This window comes from Cornus florida, unplaced genomic scaffold, assembly GCF_030987335.1.
Source record: "Cornus florida cultivar Cherokee Brave unplaced genomic scaffold, ASM3098733v1 CherokeeBrave_3.0.0_Hap2_Chr09, whole genome shotgun sequence".
In the NCBI taxonomy this organism is placed as follows: domain Eukaryota; kingdom Viridiplantae; phylum Streptophyta; class Magnoliopsida; order Cornales; family Cornaceae; genus Cornus; species Cornus florida.
Window position 1 is genome coordinate 73,291,578 of NW_026775579.1, and position 4,956 is coordinate 73,296,533.

At 33.9% G+C, this 4,956-nt stretch overlaps 1 protein-coding gene across 2 annotated transcripts; it reads left to right on the forward strand.

Annotated features, from left to right (window-relative positions):
- The first annotated feature begins 1,199 nt into the window (after positions 1-1,199).
- Positions 1,200-4,600, forward strand: LOC132274401 (alcohol dehydrogenase 1). 2 transcript variants are annotated; one of them, XM_059775678.1, is made up of 10 exons: positions 1,200-1,444; positions 2,200-2,336; positions 2,468-2,514; positions 2,804-3,129; positions 3,236-3,318; positions 3,408-3,483; positions 3,637-3,698; positions 3,786-3,881; positions 4,035-4,196; positions 4,302-4,600. In XM_059775678.1, exons 1-10 carry the CDS (start codon positions 1,408-1,410, stop codon positions 4,413-4,415), a joined length of 1,140 nt encoding a protein of 379 aa, XP_059631661.1. In that variant the 5' UTR covers positions 1,200-1,407; the 3' UTR covers positions 4,416-4,600. The 2 variants fall into 2 exon arrangements, with proteins under 2 accessions (XP_059631661.1, XP_059631662.1); XM_059775679.1 differs by lacking the exon at positions 1,200-1,444 and adding an exon at positions 1,930-2,090.
- Positions 4,601-4,956: the final 356 nt, after the last annotated feature.

A 4,956-nucleotide genomic window follows, 5' to 3' on the forward strand; every position in this document is an offset into this window, starting at 1 on the left:
ACTTGATACTTTTTTCCCTACTAAAAAAAAAAAAAAAAACAATTAAAACTCATTCTCTTAAAAATTTAGATTCTCCAAAAGAACATTTAATTTAAAACCGATGGAGTTTAAATTTTTAGTTATATAACTTATGCGAAAAATATTTTATGTAATTCTTATGATACTGCTTTATTGAGGTGCAAATTATCCTCTTGACATTATTTTACACGAGTAGAAAAGATACCCACCCAAAATATTAAAAAAAAAAAAATAGTGTTTGCTCTAACTTTTTTTTTTTGGCTCTAACTTCAATGTTCTAATTTAGGTCAAATTTCATTATGTCAAAATATATATATATTAAAGCAACATTATGTCAAATGATTCTACAATAATTAAGTACGATTTTGTACCGTGTGAATGGGTGCGGGCCAAAGATGTAATCTATTGTTTTGTTCATTTGATTGATTTAACACATAAAAAATTGACATAATGAAATTTGACCAAAATTAGAACATTGAAGTTAGAGCAAAAAAAAAAAAAAATTAGAGCAAACACTAATTTTTAAAATTTTTTTTTTAGGTGGGTATATTTTCTACTTGTGTAAAATAATATTAAGAGGAAAATTTACACCTTAATAAAACAGTATCATAAGAATTACATATAATATTTTTCGCACAAGTTATATAACTAAAAATTTAAACTCCATTGGTCTTAAATTAAACGTTTTTTTTTTTAGAATCTAATTTTTTAAGAGAATGAGTTTTAATTGGTTTGTTTTTTTTATTTTATTTTATTATTGTAGTAATAGTGAAAAAAATATCAAGTAATTGATGTATTATTTATTAAATAAGTATGAATACAATCATTTGTGTGACAGTATGTGTGTATATGTATAGCAGTGTGTGTTGGTGTTGAGAGTTGAGGAAGAGAAAAATAAAATAATTTGTTATGGGTAAGGTTAGAGAGGTCATTTCAATATTTAAATTAGTCAATATAAAAGTCAAATGATAAAAATATCAATTTATTATCATTAGGATATTTTTAGTAAATGTATCAAACTTTAGGAGTTGTCATTGTCTCAAAATACACAAATTTTCATCAAAATGTTCTTTTGATAAAACTCAAGGGTATTACTGTACTTTTATAAAAGTCAAGAATGACAAAAGAAGGAATAGTAAAACCAGGAGTTAAAAAGGGGATGGTTTTGGTATTAGCCGACTGAATTCTGGATTAGAACAAAACAGAAAACAACGGTTGCTCATAAAAATATAGTAAAGTTGTTCTCTTGTTTCTTTTTCCATTCATAGTATTAGTGTATATATAGACCCCCACAGAGCATTTCTATCTCAAACAACAAAACACCACTCGAGAAATTGAAAAGCTTTGTAGACTTTTGCCAATTTGTTTCCGTTTGTTAGTGAAGAAAAGATGTCGACTACTGCTGGTCAGGTCATACGTTGTAGAGGTATGATGCCCTATGTCTCTATTCTTCCATCTTAATTTCATCTCTCACTTATGATTTGTTTCTTGGTTAAAGTCTTTTTCATATATATATATATATATATATATTTTAAATAATGGTTTGAATCTTTACTAGTTCTTGGTTCACTCAATCATTTTTTATTTTATTTTATTTTTTTTCTTCTTCCTTGCTTGCTTTGGTAATTTGGGTTTATAGTATGGTGCGTGACAGTGACAGTCTTGTTTGATTTGCGACTCATAAAATAATTTACAGAAACTGTGGTCAAGTTCACTTTTTGAATTTTCAATTTCTTAAAAAACAAAAGAAAATTGAACCAAGCAAACCCTAATGATGTTAATTCTGGCAATGGTGGGAGGTCGTTCTGGGTAAATTCTGATCAGAAAAGAAAAATTGGAATTGCAGTGAGGGCATGTTTGTCATTTCATTTATTCTATAAGGGGCCTTTGGTTTAAGGGAACAATGTGCTACCTTTTGATAGTTTGAGAGCTTCATTGTTGAGTTTTTGTAGATAATTGAGGAGCATTTAGTGCAACTTAACCTTCATTAATCATGGGTATCTTATTTTATAAAAGCTGGTTCCTTCCTATGTTGATATTTAATTCTTGATTTTTCACTGGATTGACAAAAGGTGATGTTTGTATTTCATATACTATATATAGAATATAGTGTGTGATGTATTCAATGTCTGTACTTTCATGGGACTTATTGTCATTCAAATTGAATGATTATTGTTGCAGCTGCTGTGGCATGGGAAGCAGGGAAGCCATTAGTGATTGAAGAAGTGGAGGTGGCTCCTCCACAGAAAATGGAGGTTCGTATCAAGATCCTCTATACCTCTCTCTGCCACACTGATGTCTACTTTTGGGAAGCCAAGGTAAAATTCATTTTCGATTTCGATTTCGATTAAGATTTCAACCATTGTTTGCTTGCTTAAGAGTCATGACTATATATATCCATTATGCTTGTACCGCACATTAATTTCCACGAATTTTTTGATTATTGCAGGGACAGAACCCCGTGTTTCCTCGGATCCTTGGGCACGAGGCAGGAGGGTATGTTAATTTTAGTCCACAAAAGATCTTAGTCTTACTCTATTTCAATATAGTTGCATTTGACTGTTCGTTCGTTATGCTTATAATATAATGAGTTTTATGTTGAAGTTGAATCCAAAAATCAGGATTTTTATATGTCATTTAATTTAATTTTGGTGGGTATTTAGGATTGTGGAGAGAAATCAGGATTTTTTTATGTCATTTAATTTAATTTTGGTGGGTATATAGGTTTGTGGAGAGAAATCAGGATTTTTTGATGTCATTTAATATAATTTTGGTGGGTATTTAGGATTGTGGAGAGTGTGGGAGAGGGCGTGACCGATCTTGCACCAGGTGACCATGTGCTTCCTGTCTTCACCGGTGAGTGCAAAGAGTGTGCTCATTGCAAATCAGAAGAGAGCAACATGTGTGATCTCCTCAGGATCAACACCGATAGGGGAGTGATGATTCATGATGAAAAATCGAGGTTCACGATCAAAGGCAAGCCCATTTACCATTTTGTTGGAACATCCACCTTTAGCGAGTACACTGTGATCCATGTTGGTTGTGTTGCCAAGATAAACCCCCTTGCCCCTCTTGACAAAGTCTGCATTCTCAGTTGTGGAATCTCCACAGGTACACAACAGTCATCGTCTAATTCGAGTCCCAATTATCATATTGTTTATACTGATGAAGCTTTTAAGTAATGTATTTAACCAAATTTCATGTGTTTGTTTTGCAGGCCTTGGTGCCACTTTGAATGTTGCCAAACCGAAAAAGGGCTCAACTGTGGCAGTATTTGGATTGGGAGCTGTAGGCCTTGCAGTGAGTTACTTCTCATAGAAATATTTAGTGCATGTTGTACCAGATCATCGAATAATTTTATTTATATTGTGGTAAATCTATGTTTTTAGGCTGCAGAAGGTGCCAGAATTTCCGGGGCTTCAAGAATTATTGGTGTTGATCTGAATGCTAACAGATTTGAACTGGGTAAGCAATCTGCTCATCATAAATAGAACTATATCTGCATTGCCAGAATATATAACAGAGAGACTATGTTAGTTAAAATACTTCTCTTTTATTTCTTTTGCAATTGAGAAAAAGGAAAGTTAGTGGATGAGGTTTTCTTCTCTTTGTAAACAGCCAAGAAGTTTGGCGTGACAGAGTTCGTGAACCCAAAAGATCATAGCAAACCAGTTCAGGAGGTATTTTTCCAAACTTGTTGGCGGTGCATACCCCCCTTCTTCGCTTTTCACATAACTGATTGAATTTTTTGGTTGATTGCTCTTTAGGTACTTGCTGAGATGACTGGTGGAGGAGTGGACAGAAGCATTGAATGTACTGGCCACATCGATGCCATGATTTCAGCATTCGAATGTGTCCACGATGTACGTATATATACTTTAACTTCCATTTAAGCCTTGTCTAAGCCAGTCAAATGGAACATGAGATTGTCCTAAAAACTCTCACCTAATGCAAGAATCTATTATCTATATCTGTTTCATTTCAAATGATGATATACTAAAACAATGTAATCTCAGGGCTGGGGTGTAGCTGTTCTTGTGGGTGTTCCCCACAAAGATGCTGTCTTCAAGACCCACCCGGTGAATCTACTGAATGAAAGGACTCTAAAGGGTACATTCTTTGGCAATTATAAACCCCGTTCAGACCTTCCTTCCGTCGTGGAAAAATACATGAACAAGGTGAGCTCACTTATCCCAATTCTCAGAGGCGAAAATTTGACATTAAGAAACTAAGAGACGACCTTGTTTCGTGCTCAACTGTCTCATTAATATCTCATGTTGCAGGAACTTGAACTGGAGAAGTTCATTACCCATGAAGTCCCATTCTCGGAGATCAACAAGGCGTTCGACCTCATGCTAAAAGGGGAAGGCCTTCGATGCATCATCCGTATGGACTGATACAAAGGCATGGAGGTCTGCAGTTGATTTGCTTCTTTTTTGTGGAGCTATAATAAAACTTGTATGGTTGTTTTTGAGCATAATGTCTATGCTGCTCCTTGTGAACAGAAATGACAATTATATGACAATATTTTGTTTGTAAATATCTTTCAATAAATGATTTTATTTTTAATGTTGGGTTCTTATTTTTAACTGTTTACTCATAATAAATGTTTGAAAATGCTTTTAAAAGGCACCTTTTGCATTTTTGAGTAATCTACTTTCTTTTTTTTTTTCAACCTAACATATTAGGGAGTGTGTTCGCGCGGTTTTTGTTCCCTACGCCGGTCGATGGACTATTCGCGGGCGTGCCAGAGTATTTGTACAAAATACCCAAAATATGTAATTGAACACCAGCCTATCCCTTTTTTCGATGGCTGACTCTCAAGCGATTGTGTGGGAGAGAGACTAGTAAGAACTCCCAGCAAGGTCCTTTTATGCCTTGTTTGTAACAAAGATTTTTTAGAGTGTCTAAAGAAATGCAACGGCTGATGAATGTTTG